We start from the raw sequence: 22,802 nt of genomic DNA, 5'->3' as shown, positions 1-22,802 counted from the left end.
TGTGCCACATTTCCAATGTGCACTTATCCACACTCATGTTTCTCTTCTGCCACAGTTTGTTAACGCTCCCCCAACCTTGGCAAACTCCTGTCCTATTTGTATTTATAAAAAGACATTAAATTGATTTAAAATGTGTATATAAGCCACTTTCCTGTATAAAACTGGTGTAAAATATCAGTAATTTAAAGCATCTACTTACTTTCTGTCCTGAGCCTGGGTAGAAAGGCAGAGCAGCAGAAAAGAAAAACCTCAACCCAACCAGAATGGCAAAAGGGCCGCCAAAGAGGTCTCCGAGGGCTGCCATTGGTCCCCGGGCCTTGCATTGAAGAACACCGGGGCTCATAATCGAAAGAGAAAAATGTCCAAAAATCGGCACTTGGATGATCATCAGTCAAAAACATCCAAGTGCCGTTAATAAAACTGGGTTTTGGATGTATTTATAAATGACCTAGGCCTTCATAGTGCCGCTGAACGACCATAGCTAAACAGGGCGTGTCAGGAAGAGGGTTGAGGGCGGGATTTGGGCGGGACGTGGGCAGGCTTAGACTTAGGGCTCCTTTTACAAAGCCACGCTAGCGGTTTTAGCGCACGCACCGGATTAGCGCGCACTAGCCGAAAATCTACCGCCTGATCAAAAGGAGGCAGTGGCGGCTAGTGCACGCGGCAATTTAGCACGCTATTCCGCGTGTTAAGGCCCTAGTGCGGCTTTGTAAAAGGAGCCCTTAGTCGTACTGCATGTATAACCAAAAGTTATACAGCACAGGATCGACGGAACTTGGACATGGTCTAAGTCACAAAAACCCACCTAAAGTTCAAGTTTCAAGTTTAATAGTTTTTTTGATTAATCGCTTAATCATACTTCTAAGCGATGAACAGTTTAAAAATTACATTTGATGGGTAACAATACAATAAACGACAATATTTAAAAAACAACACGGGATTGCAATCAAATTTTAACATACTCATAACATTGGGTAAGGGGGAATGAAATACAAATCAATAAAGTAAAGAAGAAACATTAAGGGAAAAATACGAAGGTAAACAAAATGACAATAAAATATAATAAGATAAAATTTATTAGGGTTAGAGGATATTAAAATTAGTTTTCAAAGGCATCCTTGAAAAGAAATGTTTTTAAATTACTTTTAAATTTTCTGAGTTCCTGTTCTTCCCTTAAAAAACATTGGAAGGGCATTCCAAGTCTGTGGTGCAGTAACCGAAAAAATAAATTGCCGTCTTGTATTAATAACTTTCAATGAAGGAATAGTCAATAGGTTCTGTTCATTAGATCTCAAAACTCTATTTGAGGAGTATGGAATTAGTAATTTAAATAGAAATGCTGGAGTCTTATTACAAAGGGTTTTGAAAGTCAGTATACAAAGCTTATACGTAATTCGATGGATAACTGGAAGCCAGTGTGCATTTTTAAGAAGTGGTGTTACGTGGTCAAACTTTCTGGATTTGGTTATAAGCTTAATTGAGGCATTTTGAATGATTTGAAGGCGCTTTATTTCGTTCAACGCAATTCCTTTGAAGAGAGAATTGCAATAGTGACCAGATAAGCACTGCAAACACATAATACAGACCCCCACACACTACCCCAGTGATCACTGACACCCCCCCCCCTAAAATATTAATCACAATTTGAAAATTGTGCCTCCAGAATATCATCACTGGTCCTGGCAGCCTGGCATAGGAAAGCCTAGTCTTGGGGGTGGGTTAGAGACCCATGGAGAGGAAGATCCATGCTCATAAGCCCCTGTAATCACTGCAATTTCACTTTTCACTATCTACCTACAGCTTGCCATCTTTTTCCCTCACCCCTCCAGTATTTCACTAACTCAATCCTCTTTCCCCCCCCCCATTCATGTGCCCTCTTTCTCTATTCCTTCCATCCAATATCTACTCCTCTCTCTGTCTACTTCCATCCAGCAACTGCTCCCTCACTCCACTTCCATTCAGTGCCTGCTCCCCTCTTTCTCTCTCTCCTCCCCACTTCCATCCAGCACCTGCTCCCTTATCTGCACTTCTATCCAGCATAGGCTCCCCCTCTACTCTTCCCACTAACATCCAATGTCTGCCCTTTCTCTCTCTCCATCCACCCCTCTTCCATCAGCATCTGCCTCTTGTCTCTCCCTTCCCCTCCCTTTCATCAGCATCTGCCCCCTTTCTTTCCCTCCAACCCAATTCCATCCAGTATCCTTTCCCCTTATGTCTCTCTCCCATTTCCATGTTAACCAATTCCATTAGCATCTGCCCCCTTTCTTTCCCTCCACCACCCTTCCATACCAGTATCCTGCTCCCTCCTCTCTCCCTTCACCCCCACTTCCCTCTCTATCCATCACCCTTCCATATAAGTATCCTGCTCCTTTCTCTCTTCCTCCATCCCAATGCCATGCAGCAAGGTCCTGCAATAACTGCAGCTGCCAGCTCTGCTCCGGAACAAGTAAGTGACATCAGAGGGGGTGGACCGGCAGCTGTTGGGAGGTGCATCAAGGTCTCACGATGACTGCAGCTGCTAGTCCACCCCCTCTGATGTCACTTACTTTTTTCAGAGCAGAGCCAGCAGTCATTGCGGGACCTTGCTGCACCTCCCCACGTTAACCGACTCTGCTCTGGAACAAGTAAGTGACGTCGGAGGGGGGTGGAGTGGCAGCCATGGGAAGTTGCAGGAAGCTCCTGTGGCAGAGTAGGGTGGGAGGTTCCACACTCGGTGTGCCAGCTGTGCATCCAGGGCAGACCTCCCCCTGCCCCGTCCTTGGTATGCCACTGGCGCAGGCAACCCTCCTCCTCTCTGCCCCCTTCCCCTGCCGCACTCGTGACCTTTCCCTTCCCCCATACCTTTTTAACTTCAGCGTGAGCAGCCACCAACTTACTGCCTGCATCGGTTTTGGCGCTCTCTCTGGCGTCACTTCCCACGCCTAGGAAGTGACATCAGAGAGAGCGCTGAAGCTGACATGGGCAATAAGTTAGTGGCTGCTGGTGCCAAAGTTAAAAAGGTACGGGGAAGGGGAACTGTGCGCGCAGCAGGAGGGATGGGAAAGATGGCGGGGGAGGGTTGCCACTGCTCTCACCTCCAACACATGTTACATAAGCCAATGCATTTCTTTTGCTCTGTGCTGCTCCTTGTGACCCTGGGTAAATCACTTAATCCTCCACTGCCCCAGGTACATTAGATCAGTGTTCTTCAACCGCCGGTCCATGGTGCGATCAATGCGGCGTTATCTTCGAGCCAGCTCCCTCTTCCTAACTGATTCAGTGCACAAAGCCACGGGCAGTGGCTCCTACGGGCATCCTGTGCCTGAACCGGAAGCCTTCCCTCTGATGTTGCAACGTCAGAGGGAAGGCTTCCAGATGAGGCACATGATATGCAAGGTGCAATTAGTACTATTATGGGGGCGGGGTCTGGCCCACAACTTAGCCCAGTGTTCTTCAACCTCCGGTCCACGGACCGATGCCAGCCCACAGAATAATTCTTTTATTTCTGCCGGTCCATAGGTGTAAAAAGGTTGAAAAACACTGCATTAGATAGATTGTGAGCCCACCAGGAAAGATAAGGAAAATGCTTGAAGTACCTGTATGTAAAAACCGCTTTGAGTGTGGTTGTAAAACTACAAAAAGGCGTATGTATACCAGTCCCAATCCCCTTTCATTGTTCTAGCTTTTCCTTAGAGTGGTACCAGGGAATCATGGCTCCACCTTCTCTTTTGCTGTACCATCGTGTATTATATTCTGTCTGCTCATAGCATACTTCTCGGCTTTGGAAAGTGTCTATTTGCCCAGAACAGGCAAACAACTAACTACATCTAACAAAAATTTGTGTAGTGTTACACAAGCTGACCGCGTGGCCTAATGGATAAGGCGTCTGACTTCGGATCAGAAGATTGAGGGTTCGAGTCCCTTCGTGGTCGCATCCTTTTAAAGAGTGATAAAACGAGACTAGCTCCGTAAAATACAATTTATACTCAGCAACCTTTAGAAATAAACGTCATGACAAATGGGTGAATGGAGTTTCAAGTTTAATGATTTTTTGATTGATCGCTTAATCATAATTCAAAGCGATGTACAATTTAAAATACATTCAGAGGGAAACAATACAATACAAACTTTAAAAATGATTAAACATATAATACAAATCAAACTTAAATAATAACATAATATTGGAAATAGTTCAACATATTCGTAACAAAAGGTAAAAAGGGGAAGTGAAATACAATTTATGATAGAAAAGTAAAACAAACAAATAGATTTAGCTAAATGCATAAAATATATTTGCGGACCAAATAATTTACATTATTTTTTTACCTACAAATAGAAAATGTAATATTGTGCCGTTAGTAGTACTGTTCAGCAAGGGTTAAGTAAAATAGGGAAGACCCACGACTCCATATCGCCCCAGTGGCCTAATGGATAAGGCACTGGCCTCCTAAGCCAGGGATTGTGGGTTCGAGTCCCATCTGGGGTGTCTCATTTTTTTTTTTTTTTTTTTTTTACTTTAAAATATTTAAAATCATTATCTTTAATTTAATAGGCTCCACCCTACACCAAGATTCTGTAGTTGAATCTTTATGGATTTGTGATCTGACCAGTTTGACGGGCACATGATTATTTAATATGCTCAGAAGGGATACACGACCCATGACAATCTCTAGCAGTTTACTGTGATCCACGCTAATAAGTCTCTCCTGGGCTTGGAGTTTAACCTCTTAAAAAACACAATCGGACAAGATCTAATTTTATTTCTGGGACAGAGCTATGAGCTTCATTGGCTGCCCCTGCTCACGTGCCTTCCGATTACATGTAACTCTTCCCGGAAAGAACAAATGTTAGCGCAGACATTCTCCGGCGCTTCAGGTTTTACTGGTAGGCTTCTTCTACCTGCCAGAAACAATTATTTGCAATTTGCAAACATATTTTTTCAGGCTGTCAGTTTACAAAAGTGTAAGATAATCATACACACTTTTTATCATCTAAATGTGCCCCCTCCCCCCCTTCAATTCAAGGCAATAGGACAAAATGCCCAAATAGCTCCCATATAGAGATAACATTTACACACAATTAAGAAGAGGAAATAGCTTAAAGAAAAGTAGCTGGGTGGGGGTTTTTTTCTAGGTGGAAGCATCGATTTTATGTTCAGGAAAGCTTTCTGCGTGACGGTGGCTTCTCTGGCTTAGTAGGGGCTAGGGGTGCTGTGAAGACACTTGAGGACACCTGCTTGTGATACTCAGGTTGAATGCCCGGATCTAGAAGGAAGATGAGGGATTAAAAAGAAAAACGACTAGACACCTTCTGTCTTGGATGAGGCAGGATTTCTTGAGGGAGCTAGAATTTCAAAAGGCCTGGAAAGTGAATAGACTAGAAAACTGAAATGGATCTATGTATCCTTTTATTTCCAACCAGATATATTTTATTTCTTATATGTTGGTCAATCAGTGCACTTGAAAGTGTTTAATGAAATTGTATTATTTGTGATAAATCTTGATTGAAAGCATAGCCCCCATCTATAAACTTATGCTAAGCAACTCTGCCTTTCATTTCCTTGAATCCCATTATCTCATTTCCTCCAGCTGTGTCTTTAGAGAGTGGTACTGGACTGATACAATTTTCTGCCAATAGCATCATTAGCATTTGGCTGAACACAGGATTTGCAAATTACGAGACAAGCTGAAACTTATTTAATGGTAGGCAGGGCAATATTGCAAACAGGAAGCAAAGTTAAAAGGTACCCTAGTTGGGTACTTTAAAAAAAAAAATGTATTTTCTGTACATTTCTTATCCAACTTCATAATCACCTTAATAATTATACTATTAAGCCCGTAACATTAACGGGTGATAGAACAGATGTGTGTGTCTGTCTTTCTTTGTCTCTCTCTCCTTGGCCACTTTCTGTCTGTCTTTCTTTCTGTCTCTCTCTTTCCTCAGCTGTTCACCACCACCACCCCTTCCCTGCTCCCCCTGTCCAGCAGAAGCCCTTCTCCCTTCGTTTTACCTTCCACTTGTCCAGCAGCACCCCTGCTCCCCCTGTCCAGCAGTAGGCCTTCTCCCTTCCTGTTACCTCTCCCCCTGAGCAGCAGCACCTTTTCCCTGCTCCCCCTGTCCAGCAGCACCCCTTCTGGCCCACTAGCATGAACCTCATGTCCATCTCTCCCTCTCTTACTTCCTCTGTCCATATCTCTCCCTCCCCCTTAAGTCCCCTCACTGAATTTCTCTCCCTCTCGCCTCCTCCACATCCATTTCTCCCTTTCCCCTGCTTCCCTCATGTCCATCTCTCCCTCTCTTACTTCCTCTGTCCATATCTCTCCCTTTCCCCAGTCCCATATGCTCCTCCCTTCTACACCTAGCTATCTGCCAGCCTGCTTGCACCCCTGCCAGCATCTACTCCTCCCCCTCCTCCCTCCCGCCTGCTCATCCGCCCGCCATGTTTAACTTCATAGAAAAGCGCTGTGCCGCGCTGTTGCTGGCCTCGGCATCTTCTGTCCACTGCGGTCAGCCCTAGTGGAAACAGGAAGTTGTCAGAGAGGGCGGGCCACAGTGGAGAGAAAACGTTGAGGCCAGCAGCAGCACGGCGCAGCGCTTATCTAAGATGCGTCAGGTGGATGAGCAGGCGAGAGGGAGGAGGGTGAGAAGTAGATGTGGCAGGCTGCTTTGAAGGGGAGCAGCAGCTGCTGCAGCAGCGGTTTGTCTGGCGGTGAGTGATGGTAGGAGTCGCCGGCATGTTCCTTACCTCCGTGTTTGAAAAATGGAATTCGGCACAGAGGGACACATCAGGCTGTCGGGGAACATGCCATCGTAAATGTGCATGCGCGCTTAGGATTTTATTATAGAGGAAGTATAAATATATATGTAAAAAACTCAGACCCAACAACCAACCTCTAGTGTTAAACACGAAGCCGGTTGTTAATGAGACCATCACAGTTGTTCACTCTCATACCACCACATGTTAAAATGAATCTTATACTCAAAATTATCTGTTTGTGACTTATCTTTGATGGTGGTAGGGCTGTGATCCCTCAACAACTGCTCCGGTCTGTACAATGAAACTTAATAAATGCTGTCTCACATTTCCCTTGACCCCCCCCCCCTCTTCCAATCGAGTTTCACAAATTGGAGCTTCTTCAGGGGGTGATTATGAAGTTGTGATTATTGAGGATCACCTATGTTTATTTATTTTTCATCATATTTTGGATTGAAAAACATCTCTTATCCAAGACAGAATGCCAGTTAGAAGGCTGTAGCAAAGTGGTTAGGGCAGTATTTGGGTGGGATGTGAGCCAACCTAGCCTTAGTCATCCTGCAGGGATAACTGAATGTTTCATGAGACTTCCTGGACGAAACTTATATGGTGTGACCTAAACCAGTGTTTCTCAACATGTGGCATGTGTACCCTTGAGGGTACACAGCATGACCACCACAGAGAATATTCCCTGCCTCCAAGTCCGTCGAACCCATGCTGCTGCTAGCGGGGATGCCTTCTTGCTACCCGCCCCACCTGCTGAAGCCACTGTCTGGGATCCCTGCCTGCCCCCCTCTCCTCCCTCCATCCTGAAGCTGACCCATAGGGCTTCCTTCCGATGTCAGAGCTGACATCAGATGAAAGCCTTCCAGATCAGCAGGAGGGGGGGGGATTCCTAGTTACCTCCTTGCCACACTTGCTCCTTCTGCCTTCAGCAGCTTGTTGGGGGAGGACATGCAGCCAGCAGTGGTTCACATGCTGCACGTAGCTGACCCAGAAACCTTCTCTCCAATGTCAGAGCTGACGTCGGAGGGAAGGCTTCTGGGTCAGCTATGTGCAGCGCGTGAATCACTACCTGTGGATTCCCCCAACATCTGCTGAAGGCAGATGGAGCAAATGGGGCTCAAACAAGTAAGGGGACATGATCTTTCTGCGACAAAGAAAGAAAGGAGGTGGGGGGAAGGAGAGCATTGGGGCATTGGAGGGGCACAATTCTGGGACAATGGCTGGAAGACAGGGAAGGGGCACAAACTTGACAGAAAGAAGGGACATGAATATGAACATGGGACACAGAAGGGAGGGAGGAAGGGGGCACTAACTTGGGACATAGGAGAGAATAGAAAGGGAGAATTGTTGGGCATGAGTGTGTGAGTGAGAAGGAAAGAGATGGTAGCACATGGGGAAAGGAAGAAAGAGGAAAATTGGGCATAGAGAGAGAGGAGAGGAGATGCATGGGGAAGAGAAGGATGAGAGGGAGAAATGGATATGGTGGTGGAGAGGGAACAGAGGAACAGACTGAAGGGGATGCAAGGGGGAAGAATATTGAATACAGTCATGGAGGGAGAGATGTGGCATGGTGCTGGATAGCGGCTGATAGGAGAAATGGGCATGGGGCTGGTGGGCAGTGGTGAAAAATGCTGCATATGATCCGAGGGATAAATGTTGGACTCATGGAGGGACAGAGAGAGAGATGTTGGTTGGGGAAGGGAATGAGATCTGGAGAAGAGGAAGTGTGCAGGAGGCAGAAAGAAAGAAATAGTGGATGCACAGTCAGAAAGAAGTGCAACCAGAGACTCAAGAAATCACCAGCCAACAAAGGTAGGAAAAATTATTTTATTTTCAATTTAGTGATCGAAATGTGTCCATTTTTAGAATTTATATCTGCTGTCTATATTTTACACTATATGTTTCTCTTTTTCTATTGTTACTGAGATGACAATACATATTTAAAGTCATCTGACTTCTTTGAACCCCCAAATATAAATAATTAACATTTTCTCTGCATACAGTGTACTTTGTGTGTATTTTTTAAAAATTTTGTGGTTACCATTTTATATTAATAGGATTATATTGTGTGTATATGAAAAATGGATAGAAGAAATTGCATTACAATTAGTATTATTATGGGGGTGGGGTCTGGGGTGGAGCCGGGGGTGGAACTTGGGCAGGGGTACTCTGCTGATATTTGCTAGACTTAGGGTGGTACTTGGCTTGAAGAAGTTGAGAAACACTGACTTAGACAATGTAATAGCAGGTATAAGTGGCAAAAAGGTATCCAAAGTGCCCAGATAATCACTGCAGAGACAACGTAAAGACCCCCACACACTTCCCCAGTGATCACTGACCCCCCTCACACTGCCAATTATCAGAATAAAAACTTATGTACCAGTCTTCGGAACATCAGCACTTGCTAAAGAAAAGCCTAGAAGAGCTGCATACGGGTGTCTTAAGTAGCCTGGAGGTGGACTAGTGAACCATAGAGAGGACCCAGGCCCATAAGCCACTCTAAGCACTACATTCATGGTGGAAAATATGAACTCATAAAAATAAACCCAAAACCCTACTCACTGTCATATAGGTGCCACCTGCAGCCATAAGGGCTATTGGGGTTGTAGACAGGTGGGTATAGTGGGTTTGGGGAGAGCTCACCATAACCTATAAGGGAGTTCTGGTGAGATGTTTATGTGGCACCCTTTTTGTGAAGTTCACAGCAGTGCCCTATAAGGTGCCCCACTGCTCTGTTGCCATGTCTGGGTGACCAGTCCATCATAACGCTGGCCCTGCCCATGTTCAAATGGTTTTGTTCTGGGTGTTTGGGACTTGGATGAATTTTTGGTTGAAAATGTGGTATCAAGATAGACATATTGGCGGTCTGGACAATCAATGGCCACAATATCCAAATAATACTGTAAATAAGACTTCTCAATATATATGGAACTGAAAGTATAAATATATAAATTGCATCTATACATTCTTCAAATACACTCAGAAAATGTGTGATCCGACCAAGAGCCTAGACTCCTATAGCCGAACACACTGTCCCATCACAGTGTATGGCTTTAGTATAAAAATGCTGGCTAAGGCAAAATGCTCTTTGTGTAATAACAATAAAGATTTTCAGTGGAAGAAAAATAAATTCACTTAACTTAAAGAGTTGGTACAGGTCCTGACATGGACCATGTTTCGAGGGTCTGAATCACATGTTTTTCCTTGGCATTTGAAGTCTTAAAACCTCTCTTTTCTTGGGTTCCTTGAAAAAGACCCTTGAAACATGGTCCATGTCGGGATTAAAAATATGATTTCTGGAATAAATAAGTCTTGAAATTTTTGCAAAAGATAGATAAGAAGGCATAATCCTAAATTCAATATTGTATTTATCCCAGAAAATAAAGGAGAAAATCCCCAGCTCAAGACATAGTAATCCTTTTACTAAGGTGCAGTAGCCAATTTAGCAGGTGCTAAATATTAGCGCATGCTCAATGCTAACGCGGCCATAGAATATAATGGTAGCGTTAGCATTTAGCGCACACTAAAACAGCTAAGCGCACCCTAGTAAAAGCACCCCATAGAGTAGGTATGTCAAACTCATGACTAATGTTGGGCCGCTGCGGTAGCCATGCATTCATCGATGGGCCACGCTAAAATATTTGCCTTCCCTATTCTCCCCATTACAATTACCATATATACTCGAATATAAACCCATCCGAGTATAAACCAAGATACCATTTTTACACTACCCCTTTTAGGGGAAAAATGGTAACTTGAATATATGTAAACTGAGGGTTGATATCCTACCATTCCACCCCTACATCCCCCAGGCATTCCTTCCAACCCACTTTCCCTCCCAGTGGTGTTCCTTTTCCACCTTCATCACACTGCCATTCCCCCCCCCCCATCAGCCCTCTGACCCGGCCATTTCCCTGTCATCAATGCATCCCTTCCTCCCACCCTATAGAGGCAAGACCCACTCCCCTCCTGGACCCAGCAGTAGGACCCCATGCTTCCCTAGTAGTCTAGCAGGATGATGAGGCAGGTGGAGCAAGCTGACGGTGGGGGAACTACCGAAGTCAGGTAGAGAAGAAGGGACACTATGGGGTAGGTAGACTTGAATATAAACCAAGACCTCCATTTTGGCCCATTTTTTTGGCTCCCAAATTTTGGTTTATATTTGAGTATATACGGTACTTAGAAGCCAAATTTAATTATGTAATTAACTAGATATTAAATTCAAAATGTGCATTATATACTACAATGCAGGCTGCATATTTGACATTATATATTAGAAAAACTCTGGGCATAATTTCACTATATTCAGGTATATTATTAACTCAGTACATAATGTTAACATCACAGAATATTTTATTTTTAAACAACAACAAAACCAAGTTAATATCTTTTGTTTTTTTACATTTTTACAAGGAACTCTTCAATATGCTGCAAGATAGTCCTTCAGAATATAATCACATCCTGTTCCTGGGTCCTGTTTCCCTCAGGCTGTAAAGCTTACTCCACATCTACTCTCCGGCTCTGCTTTGTAATGGAATGAATTCTTTTCTGTTGAAGTCGTTCACGATTCATGTTCTCTACCCTAGAATCATAAGCAACAGAATCAGAAACTTGGATCTCCTTAAGAGGGGTCTTTCTTGGTCAGCAACACCATGCTGCACTTCACCATGTAAAATAGAAATTATTTTTTTAAAAAAGAACGCAGAAATACTTTTGTATGCAATGAGAATATCCTCTCTGGCTTTTAACACTAGGATGCCAAACCAATGGATGTGTTTTACATTTATAATGCTAAACCATTTAAAATAAAGTTGAGAAGTGCCTGCTTAAAGCCACCTCCTTCTAACAGATCAGCAGCACTTCGCATACTTTTGAAGCAGCAGCAGCCTTCTGCTGTTCTCTTGCACTCAAGCAGAAGTAGCAGGACCATTCTGCTGCGGCTCCACCTACTGCCTTGGAGCAACAATGACATCCACCCACTCTGGCTATTTTGAATCCTGCTGCTTAGCACATAATTTTATATATGTCTTCAGCTGCTTGACTTGTGTACATGCAGCTGCCTCACAATAGGTCCATGGCTATCCATTTACGCATATGAATACACAGACTCAACAGGTAATTTTTTGGTGAAATATGATTAAAAGGGAAACCCTCAATTAAAAGGTGCAAGTAAACTGCCCAATGTGTCTGCCTGTTTATTACTCAGAAGGTTCCTTTTGGATGCAGCAGAACCATATTCCACATTGTTTTCTTGTACCTTTCCCTTCGAATCGCCGCATCTTCCTTGCTCATGGACTTGGGTTTCTGACTGGCTTCTACAATGATATCCCGAATTTTCTGCAAGCACTCAGCCAGGTTCCTCATCTGATAACGACTCACTTCTGAGCTAATGATCAGCTCCCCAGATTTATTTATTTTGGTTTTATGCTAGGAAAAAAAAGGGGAAAACATTCTCATTTTACAAACTGCATACCCAATCAACTTGGAAGACCTGATTTGAGGATCAAATAAAGGACCTTTCAGGTGACTGTGTACAGCGCCAAGTCAACCAATAACGATACTTTTTTATATTCTCTCTTAGTACCAAGTGAAATGTTTGTGAAGATGGCATACTACAGGTTTTGCTTGGAGCTGTTTGGCAGTTTTATGGGCAGAGCCTGACATACACAAGCCATTATCACTCAGCAGCAATGAAAGAATTTAAAAATGTGCACTTTAATTAAATAAGCTGTCACAGATTACAGTAACCCAGTAAATGATAGCATTAAGATTTCTTTGTATATTTTTTAAGAACTTTTGTTTGCCTTTCATACATCCACCACTCCTTTCTGAATCTACTTCCTTGGAGCTTCTTATCATGAGCTCTAGTCCTATTGCTTCTTTTCCTTTGGAAAAGGCTTGTTTGTGCACTTATGTTTTGTGTCTTATGTTTATATCGGGCAAAGCAACCACAAAAAGAAAACAATGAGACATTTGTTCAACGCACAAACTGGAAAATCTAAAACAAACAAACAAAAAGAGTGGAACAGCAGTTTCTGGATGTAGCAGGAAAAATTAGTTAATTAAAAATAAAAGAAGTTATTCCGCCTATCAACAAAATTTATTATTTGCCTTCTAAGAAAGATTTAGGAATAAATCCAGAGTAGGAACAAATTAATATAAACACTCAGGAAAATTTAACCACCACAGATTTGCTTGAAATAATTTTTTCTGAAACATCTGAATGAAGCAACTTACGGTTGTTCAAAACACGGCAATAAAACTAATCTATCATGCTCGAAAATTTGATCACGTGACTCCACTCTTCAAAGATGCACATTGGCTTCCTATTTGCCAGCGTATACAGTTTAAAGTTTTACTACTTATCTTTAAAAACTTGATTTTCAAAGAACCTCAGTGCATTTCTAAAATGCTAATTCCCTATAGCTCCGCACGCGCACTCAGGTCATCTTCCCAAAACTTATTAGTTATTCCATCTTTAAAAATTATAGGCACCCGTAGATTAGACATGTTTTCGGTCGTGGGCCCCCAATGGTGGAATTTATTGCCCCAATATATAAAAAATGAAAAAGACATTCCCTCTTTTAAGAAATCTTTGAAAACATTTCTTTTTAAAAAGATTTTTAATACATAAAAATTTTGTTTTTTAATAAAAATTTTTTCGTTTCAATAATTTTACTACCTCCTCAATGTTTTACCCTTAAATGTGTTTCTTATTATAAGATATGTAACTTTAACCTCCCTTTCCTCCCAATTGTTGTTTGTCTTGTCTAATATCTAATGTTTATATATTTATTGTATGTTTTTATCTTAATTAATTGTATTTTAATGTACATCGCTTTGTATAAAGATATAGCGATTTATCAAATATTTAATAAACCTTGAAACCTTGAACCTTGGTACTTGTATCACTTGTATTTGAGCTATTTTTCAATTGTATTTCTGTAATTCACAAGCATTGTTCTTCGGTAAAAAAGTGTGGATGTTTCCGGACATTACCCGGCAAACACAAGAAAGAAGAAAATTATTTTCCGGCAATGAGATCTGAGGCACTGACTTTAGGAGCCTCATTTCTCTTGGCTTAACCTTGTAAGTGTGTGATTAAATACCTAGGAGTAGAATATGTTTTTTATTCACCAGAGCAATTGAGAACATTCCTGGATTTGAAGAAATCGGTGACTTGAAATGTTCAGTTATGCTGTTATGGAAAATTAGGACCCTAAGCCGTTAGGCCTTTTCCTATTATTTTGATTCTAAATTGGTTCTCTTCCCTTTTCTAGGACCTACCCTCCAACTATTATTGTGGTCTAAGGAAGATATTAATTAATATTGAGTTATTGGAGATTCCTACTTTTTTTCTTGACTTTAGATTTTCCTTCAGTATTACGTGTGCAAGAGTTGGAATAATGTTTAATTCTATTTAAAAAAAAAAAAAAAATGTCCAAATAAAAAACCATCAAGGTTGACAATCCATGTGTACAGTCAAATAAATCATATGCCACAAAAAACTAATTGCTCACAGAGATAGTAACATATACCAGACCCGTGTCTATGAGCAATTAGTTATTTGTGGCATTTCTGTGGCATATGCATTATTTGACTGTACACATGGATTGTATTCATAACTAAATCTAAAAAATTTGATCACGTTACCCCTTTGCTAAAAAACGCTCATTGGCTTCCTGTCATCCATCGAATATCGTATAAACTTTGTCTACTTACATTCAAGACATTACTATATAAGACACCTGCTTTCATTTATAAATTACTAATACCGTACCAACCAATTAGAACATTAAGATCTATTGATCAATATTTACTGACGGTTCCCTCATTAAAATTTATAAACACCAGAAGACAATTTATATTTTCTGTAACAGCCCCACAAACCTGGAATGCTCTTCCAATTTTCTTACGTAATGAACAAGACTTGGTAAAATTTAAAATACAATTAAAAACATTTTTATTTAATGATGCTTTTAATACTTAATTTAATAATATTCAAACCAATAATTCCAATATTTTTGTACCATTCGTTTTAATGTTTCCCCTTTTGTGTTTTTCCTATGTATCTCTTTTATTCGACAAATGTATTTCATAAACCCCTCTTACCCAATGTAATGTAGTTTTTATTATTCATTGTAAGTATTTAAAGTTTGTATTGTATGTTTTCTTTTAATTATTTTTTACTATGTACATCGCTTTGAATTAAATAAAGCGATTAATCAAGAAAAATAATAAACTTTAAACTTTAATTATCAAACTTGGTTTTATATTTGGACATTTTATTTTAATAAACTTTTAATTAACTAATTTTTCCTGCTACATCCAGAGACTATTGTTCCACTCTTTTTTGTTTTGGATCTTACATTTATATGCCACTTATAATAACTAGAAAGTCAATTAAAAGCAGTTTACAATGAACATTCATAAATTTGAGTTACAATACACACCAGATACCTATGTTACATATACTGCTGCATAAAAATGTATACCTTTATAAAGCTTCTTCCCCCATTGTACCTTCCTGGTGGCTGGCAATGTTTTATCAGCTAAAGTAGTCTGAGAAAACAAGTCTTCATGTTTTTCCTGAATCTGCCAACATCCGTTTCCATTTTTAGTTCCTTTGGTAGGGTATCCCACCACACTGAAGCCATTACCGAGAACGTTCTCACCCCGATGCGTTCATACTTAACGTCTTTGAAGGAGGGCATTTCTAGCAATGGTTCTTGGCTCAAATGTAAGGACTGTGGTGGCAAATGTTTGTGTAATTTGGCAGACAGATATTGTGGTTCAGAAAGGTACATGACCTTGAATGTCAGTAGTGTAATCTTGAATTTCACCTTGCTCTAGATTGGGAACCACTGTAGTTTTTTCAATAGTAGGGTAGCACTTGTTTACTGTGCTTTTCCCAGTAATATCTTACTGCCGCATTTTGTAGAGTTTGGATTTGTCTAATCATGTACTTTAGTAATCCCAACAGGACGGCATTGCAGTAATCAAAGACCGAGAGAACTAATGAAACTACTACATTAGTCATTGCTTGAAAGGAGAGATATGGTTTCAGACATCTAACCCAGTATAGTTTTTCATAAGCATCCATAATAATAAAAGGCTAAGAGCGCATGTGCTTTTCAAAGATCGTGATTCCTGGTGGCGTGAGGTGTGCTTCTGTGTCACACCTCATGGCGCCTGCGCTAGCTGGAGGCGCGTGTTCCAGAGACTCCTCCCTCCCGCTGCTCTTCAAAGCGGCCTGCTGAGGTTCGCAAGCCGCTGTAGCGAACCTCGCAGGCCGCTCTCCACCTTCCCGATGCAGAAAAAAAGCAAATCCAGGTAGGACGGAGGCTGCGATCGGCAGCGACTGCTGCTACTCCTCCAGCTGCCTAGCTCCTCTCCGCCGGCCCCGGCCAGCAGCGCCCTCCACCCCGTCCTGATCACGAGGGAGACCGTGCAAAGGGAAATGCAAGGGGAAGGGGAAAGGGAGGAAGCGTCTCTAGCACCTGTTAATGTAACGGGCTTAAAGAGCTAGTTTTTAATAACACGTTGGACCCTGTGTTGACAAATCAAAACTTGGGTCCAGCCGCACAGCCAGTTTCTCACCCCACCCCACGGATGATTCTACTGTACTTCCATTAAGTGTTAACTAGATTCATGGGCCAAGCCCTCCCTATTTGTTAATCAGTAGTACTTCAGTTTTTTCTTTGTTTGCTACCAGACCATTGGCTTGAAACCATCCAAATATTTTTCCAGTCCCGTTTTAACCATCTGTTTAGCTCCTACATCAGGTTTCCTCAGCAAAATGATCAGTTGGACATCATCCACATAGATGTAGCATTCTCATCCCAAATTTCAGATAAATTCCCCCAATGGTTTTAGGAATATATTGAGCAGGATAGAGGACAAAGCTGACCCCTGTGGGATTCCTCTATCCATTTCTTCCAGTCACTATTGTCTCCCTGCCATTCCACTCTTGTCATCCTATTGGACAGAAAATAATCTATCCATGTCATAACCTTTCCTTTCAGTCCTACTTCCCTACATCGTGATCCCAGCAGTGCATTTTGCCCTAAGTCAAATGATGCCGAGAGGTCTAGCAACTCTAGCAGCACATCCTCCCCTTTTGCCTCGGGCTTTAAAACTAAATCTTGTACTGCTATTAATCAGTCTCAGTACTTGGGTGTCTTCTGAATCCTAACTGGGCCTGATCCAGCTTTGAATAATCTTCCAAAAAGGATGAGATTTGTTGGCAGACTAACATATCCACTAGTTTAGATATCCATGGGTGGTTTGCTACAGGGGCTGCGGTTTGCAAGATTTTCTTCTTTATTTTTAAAAATGGGTTTAATAACTGAATATTTCCATTTGTTTGGTACCTGCCCAGACTCTAGTGAGCAATTAATAAGGTCTGTCAGGTAGGTTAGTCTAGGACAGTCTACATTTTACATCAAATATATTGTGCAGGTGTCTAAAGAAGGGCCCTTTTTTGCTCCTCTCAACATCTTCTTCGCTTGGGTTTCTGTGAATGGCTCAAACGCTTCCATAATCATCTTCTATTTATTCCCCAGACTTATGTTGGATATACATATTTAGGCTCTGAAGCCTCACCTTCTGTAGCTTCTGCAGCAGACCCAGCACCACTCCCTTGATTACCTCCAGCTTTATTACTGTCTTAGAAGGCCAAATTAGAATCCCATATTTACTCAATAAGTTTTGCTGCTGAACATACATTACTTTTGGCTTTTCAGTTTGAGATGGCACCATGAGCCATCCATGACAGCTACCTGTTGCACTTTCTTTACTTTTCATCTCTCTTCCTTAGCCCAGACACTGCAGCAGTAATCCTCTGGTTGAGAAACAGAGGCTACAGTTTCCATCCACAAACTGATACAAGTGCACTCTTAACCAACCAGTTAGCAATGGACTTTTCATCCCAGGAGCTGTAAATGCCACCTCTGCAGCATCCCTTATCCTGGCTGCCTAAATAGAAACCAGGTTCAGGACTTTAGCCCATTATACAGCAGTGCATAGTATTGCCAGCAAAACATTTAATGAAAACATGCAGAAAGAAGTCCAACTGAGGTCAAACTGGGTAGCTGAGCTCCCCACCCCCAAACTAATTATCTTCATGGCTAATAAAAGAGAGGCTCCTCTGTTAACAGAAACTGTGCCTAGGGTCAAAGGTCACTTCGTACCATCATAGCTATCTTCTGACGTACATCTTCTGCAATCCAATCTGCTGCTCCCAGCTGGAAACGAACTTCTGCCTTAGAATTAACTGGAAACCAGAAAGGAAAGTGATAATCACCAGAGAGGGTGACATTAAGGTTCCTAGTGCAGGAGTGACACAGAAATATGGGCTTTTGGGTTTGTCACTTTTCAAAGGATATGATGCTTAAGATAATATCTTTAAGTAAGGTACAAACATCAAAATAACCACATAACATTTGAAAATATTTATTCTTCAGGAAATTAAAATGTCAAGGATTTCCAAACAAAAATGTATATTTCTGTTTTCTTTAAAATGTGGATATTTGAAACCATATTGTATCTTTATGGAAAGAGGTCATTGAGGATAAGCAAGACTTTGTTCTTGTAGCTTTCTGTGAAGGTAGATGAGCTCAGGAGTTTTGGCTGCAATGAGTTTTAGGATCTGTGCAAAGTATCAAGAAGCAAACCTGTTTTTTTTACCTTTATTCACATGTTGGCCTCCCGGTCCACTGCTTCGGCTATAGGAGATTGTCAGACGATCTGGAAGACAGAAAGCAAAAATGGGACATAAAATTATTTTCAAATCTAGAGTCTCAAATATGGTGCCACAGGTTTTCTACACCATAAACATTTTGTGTAATTACTTGCACAAAGATCGAAACCGAGATCTTTAATGATAATGGCATTTAAACATATTTGAAACTACTGCAGGTTTATTGCTAAAACAATGCACCGCTGCTCTAAGAGGATAAAATACTTTCCTTTCTCCACCCTTAACTGTACAGTTGGATTTCTAAGCAAAATTTAATGTCACAGTGACTCTGAATATAGAGAACGCAATCAATTTCTATAACTGCGGTGTGTGTCAAGCTTGGGTTGATGTATCATTCTGAGATCACATGACAAGTTGGATTTAAAAGCAATAGGATGCCAACTTTAAAACTTCTTTTTAACTCAAAGGCCCGGCTCTAAATGGTGCCACTTTTTAGGCACCCAAGCTCAGTAAAAATAAAACACTAAATGATCTGTTTAACTGATTCTGTAAGTGCCTATCGGCACCTACAAAATCAGTGCTAAAATTGCACTGCCATAGGCGCTTTAGGCCACCTAACATCAATATGGGCATGGCCAAAACCAGAAGTGGTGTTAGGTGGCTTAAAGCACCTACGGAGGTACGATTCACATCAATGGTAGGTGCTGAAAATATAGGCCTGGAAAACCTTGGCCTACTTTCTGGTGTCTACCTTTTACCGGAGGCATGATTCTGTAACTGGTGCCATCGCATGATTGACACATGATCGGCAGACGCTTTTAAGGCAGCCGAGAACAACGGTATCGGTTAGAGCAGACATGGGCATCTCCGGTCCTTGAGGGCCAGAATCCAATCGGGTTTTCAGGATTTCCCTAATGAATATGCATGAGATTTATTATATGCACTGCTTTCAATGCATATTCATTGGGGAAATTCTGAAAACCTGATTGGATTCTGGCTCTCAAGGACTGGAGTTGCCCATGTCTGGGTTAGAGAATCCGGGCCAAAGTGCTTACATTATGCTAAGAGATATCTATTCTGGTCAAACAAATACTACAATCCAAATGAAAGCTGCTTGTTAGTTCTGGTCAGATGATAAAACTCCCTTGTGTAATTAAACACTAGATAGCCCAGCCATGAAAGCATTTTCCCAGGTGGTATGCAATCTTACCTAAAGGAATATCAGTGTTGCTCTGTTTTGTTCCATTCTGCAATATACACAAACGTAAACAGGTAAATATTGAAGAGAAGGTGGATATCAAAGTCAAGTGTACTTTCCTTTACATCTTCATGAGAACATATTAAGCTAAATTCAGTAAATGGTGATCAATGCATTCTATAACAGGCACTCAAAAATTAATGCCCATTATAGAATAGCATGAGTACCAATTTTGGTGCCCAGATTTATGCCTGCTGAAACCAGGTATAATTCTTGGGGCCCAATTTGGGTGTATATTCCCGGTATTTTATAATACTGTGTGCAAATTTTAAGAACGTCCTTGACCCACCTATGCACCTCTTATGGCCATTCTCCCTTCTGGGCTGCACGCTATGAAATTTGGGCACGTTATTTAGCAAGTAGTAAGATGTGTGCACAAATTCTGCACCAATTAGCACCCAATTATTGGGTCTAATTGGGTCTTTAGCCAAATTTGTTGGGCTATATATATATAGCATTCTAAGGATTAAGTACAGAATAAAATGAATTAGAAAACGCAATAAATCAAAAGCTCCAATTGGCTGAATGTCTTGTAGAAATTTTGCTTAAGGCTTTTTACTACTAGTGGTATCTTGCAATATCAACTTGGAATTCCCCATAACTCTAATCATGGTGGTGGCTAAGGTTTAAAAAAAAAAAAACAAAACCTGTAAAGAGAAGTGACTTAATTTGAAGAAGTAGCTACTAAGAGAAAAGTGCTATTTACCTTTAGTGAACTATGAGGACAGTAAGATTGTATCTGACCAGTTTCAGTGAGGGAGATCTAGATTTCAATAGTCTTGATTTAAATCAATAAAACTCAACCTGGAGTTTGAAAGCTATACATGACTCTTCACTACAGGATTTTTTTTGCTGTGGCAATAAAGAAAAGAATTACATTTGAAACATTATATATCATCAGACATTCAGACTGCTGCAGTCCATACTTTCTAACAGTTGTGGATTGAATTAACCTTAGATATTCAATATGGGGCCAGGACTGGGCTCCAGCATTGAAAAGTCAGGTAACTGCGGTCACACAGAAGTGAAACCATGGCTTACTTAGCTGATTAAGGTGCTGAATATTGCTGATAACCGATTGAGTTCTGGCTCTACCATCCCCCCTCCGGAATACCCTAGGACAGGGGTGCCAAAGTCCCTCCTCAGAGGGCCGCAATCCAGTCGGGTTTTCAAGATTTCCCCAATGAATTTGCATGAGATCTATTAGCATACAACGAAAGCAGTGCATGCAAATAGATCTCATGCATATTAATTGGGGAAACCCTGAAAACCTGACTGGATTGCGGCCCTCGAAGAGGGACTTTGACATCTCTGACCTAGGATATGCAGAGCATCATGTTAGCCTCTCAGATTTACTGCTAAGGCGCCAGAGGTGAACTGGTTGCTGACTCCTTATCCTATTAAGTTTTCTGCTTCATCTGCTTTTCCTCCAACGAAGAAACTCATCGCTAGAGATTTTTCCAGTTCTCACTTCGCAGTGGCCTTCGCTGCCCCCAGCCTGGGAGCCCGGGTAAAGCTTGTCCAAGCTGTAGATGCTACGGAACTCCGAGCCGGGTGCCCCGTGCAGGAAGCCACAGAACATCTGCCCCGGCGCCGCACTTCCCCGGGCCAAGCGGCGGCCAGCAACCCGGAAGACAGCGAGCGCCGCCATCTTGGAATAGGAGAAGCACGCGAGGCAAGCGGACGTCACTTCCGGACGTGTCCGCGATAAAAATGTCCGGCCGCGCGCCGCGGCTCGGAAACTCTGGGACCAGGAAAGGGAGTCGGAAGAGGGCGGCATAAGAGCGTCTGTCCCCCCCCCCCCTCCTTTTCTTCTTAGTCTTTGCGGAGTAGCTCGCAGCAGAGTTTAACAACTGCAGAGCTTTCAAGTTTCCCCAGCTCCAGAAGCGAGATTTTAGGCCAGTCACATTATGCCACCTGTAGCAGTGATTTCAGTGGATAACATCAGGAACTACAAATCCCACATTGCTTTGGGAGGCTGTCCCGCTTTTTTTTCCGACTCCTTTCCTGTGAGGGCGAGACCGGCAATGAAGAATAAACTACATGAGAAATTTAGGGCTCTTTTTACGAAGCTGCGTTAGTGGCTTTATCGCATGCACCTTTTTAGCGCGCTAGCCGAAAAACTACTGCCTGCTCAAGAGGAGGCGGTAGCGGCTAGCGCATGCTATTACGCGCATTAAACCGCTAACACGGCTTCGTAAAAGGAGCCCTTAATCCCGTAAGCCTCTACCCTGGATCTTCTACTACTGTATCCCCGTTGGATCAGGTGTAAAGTCCTAGTTCAATTTATTTAATATATCACAAATATAAAACCAAAGGTAAATCTAAGCAGTTTACAATAAAATTTAAAAATAAGTAAATGTAAAAAAATGAATTAGGGTGGGGAAAAAATAAATAAAACGTAAAATACAGTTAAACAGTCGAACAAAGAAATATAAGGAAAGGAGGGATCCTACTTTAAAATTAAGGGGATAAAAACGGGGGACAAGGCAGAGCAGGGTAACCTAGTAGAGGCATCCTGTTCTTTATTGACTGCCGCTGCTTTTATAGTTGGGGAAATCCGGAAAGATCTGGGGCATCTGGATTCCAGACTACCATAAATGACATCCTCTTCTTTTTACTGCTGCTACTGTTGTAGTTGAAAAAAAAGTCTGGAAATCAGATCCGGATTGTCCGGATGGATGTCCCGGATCTTTCAGGATTTCCCTGCTATTTTTTACAACTACAGCCGCAACTATATTAATAGAATACGGTCAAAAAAGAAGAGGACGCCGTTCTAAGGTGGTCCAGAATCCGTGAGATCTGGCAGATCTGTAGTCGGTCCCTTGGATTTCCATGCTTTCTAATGGAGATCTGTGGGATCCACTCTTAACCTTGTTCTGCTCTGAGATTTATGTTTGGGAGAAATAGTGTGGCAGCCGAATTAGTCCACTCTTAAAGATAATATATAGAAAGAAAAAGAAAACAAAAAATCTAAGTGCTGCATTTTTATTGGACTAATTAGAGCCACTGTGCTGGCCCCATTACATGTTTTATTTGAAAATATATTTTTTTAAAAAAGAAACTCAAGTCATTAATGTTTGAATTATTCAAGTATGTTTTGA

The 22,802-nt window shown here is 41.7% G+C and overlaps 1 protein-coding gene, 1 long non-coding RNA gene and 2 other non-coding genes across 4 annotated transcripts; 3 read left to right on the top strand and 1 right to left on the bottom strand.

Moving 5' to 3' along the window:
* Positions 1-3,838: 3,838 nt before the first annotated feature.
* Positions 3,839-3,911, top strand: TRNAR-UCG. Its single transcript has one exon. It is a non-coding gene; the product is annotated as a tRNA-Arg (tRNA).
* A 481-nt stretch (positions 3,912-4,392) lies between these two features.
* On the top strand, positions 4,393-4,465 carry TRNAR-CCU. Its single transcript has one exon. It is a non-coding gene; the product is annotated as a tRNA-Arg (tRNA).
* Positions 4,466-6,544: 2,079 nt separating this feature from the next.
* On the top strand, positions 6,545-12,164 carry LOC117367936. Its single transcript, XR_004540883.1, has 2 exons — positions 6,545-6,688; positions 11,153-12,164. It is a non-coding gene; the product is annotated as an uncharacterized LOC117367936 (long non-coding RNA).
* MRPL58 (mitochondrial ribosomal protein L58) lies at positions 11,075-21,454 on the bottom strand. The gene is made up of 6 exons (XM_033961054.1): positions 21,170-21,454; positions 19,651-19,687; positions 18,428-18,487; positions 17,932-18,014; positions 11,997-12,166; positions 11,075-11,321 (listed from the first exon to the last, which is right to left on the bottom strand). Exons 1-6 carry the CDS (start codon positions 21,347-21,349, stop codon positions 11,237-11,239), a joined length of 615 nt encoding a protein of 204 aa, XP_033816945.1. The 5' UTR covers positions 21,350-21,454; the 3' UTR covers positions 11,075-11,236.
* Between the last annotated feature and the right edge of the window lie 1,348 nt (positions 21,455-22,802).

This window comes from Geotrypetes seraphini, chromosome 10 (genome assembly GCF_902459505.1).
Source record: "Geotrypetes seraphini chromosome 10, aGeoSer1.1, whole genome shotgun sequence".
Taxonomy (NCBI): Eukaryota; Metazoa; Chordata; class Amphibia; order Gymnophiona; family Dermophiidae; genus Geotrypetes; species Geotrypetes seraphini.
Note: the sequence above shows the minus strand (reverse complement) of the source record. Positions and strands in the feature narration are given on the sequence as shown.